The sequence below is a fragment of the Bison bison genome, unplaced genomic scaffold (assembly GCF_000754665.1).
Source record: "Bison bison bison isolate TAMUID 2011002044 unplaced genomic scaffold, Bison_UMD1.0 scf7180017864524, whole genome shotgun sequence".
Classification (NCBI taxonomy): domain Eukaryota; kingdom Metazoa; phylum Chordata; class Mammalia; order Artiodactyla; family Bovidae; genus Bison; species Bison bison.
The window spans coordinates 975,395-975,601 of record NW_011495075.1 but is presented as its reverse complement, the minus strand read 5'-3'; the positions used below and the strand labels follow the sequence as shown (position 1 = coordinate 975,601).

Below are 207 nucleotides of genomic sequence, written 5' to 3'. Positions count from 1 at the left end.
CATCCCCCCCGCCCAGGTCACTAAGGAGCTCAGCCCTCTCAGCACTGCACTCAAAGGCTGCCCCAACCCCCACCATCAGGTCTGCACAAGGATTGTCCCATCCTCCATGTGAGCCACAGTCACGTCTCAGCAGAGCCTGGCTGGGCCCCATGGGAGTGGTGACGGCGGGGGGACAGGGGGCGTCATGGTGGGGAGAGGCTATCTGGG

At 64.7% G+C, this 207-nt stretch overlaps 1 protein-coding gene across 1 annotated transcript in view; it reads left to right on the top strand.

Moving 5' to 3' along the window:
- The window catches only part of SYT2 (synaptotagmin II), a 6,850-nt gene that overhangs the window by 2,513 nt on the left and 4,130 nt on the right, over positions 1-207 (top strand). The window contains exon 3 of the mRNA XM_010831122.1: positions 177-182. Within this exon, the coding sequence (XP_010829424.1) occupies positions 177-182 (6 nt within the window). The remainder of the gene's footprint in view (positions 1-176; positions 183-207) is intronic.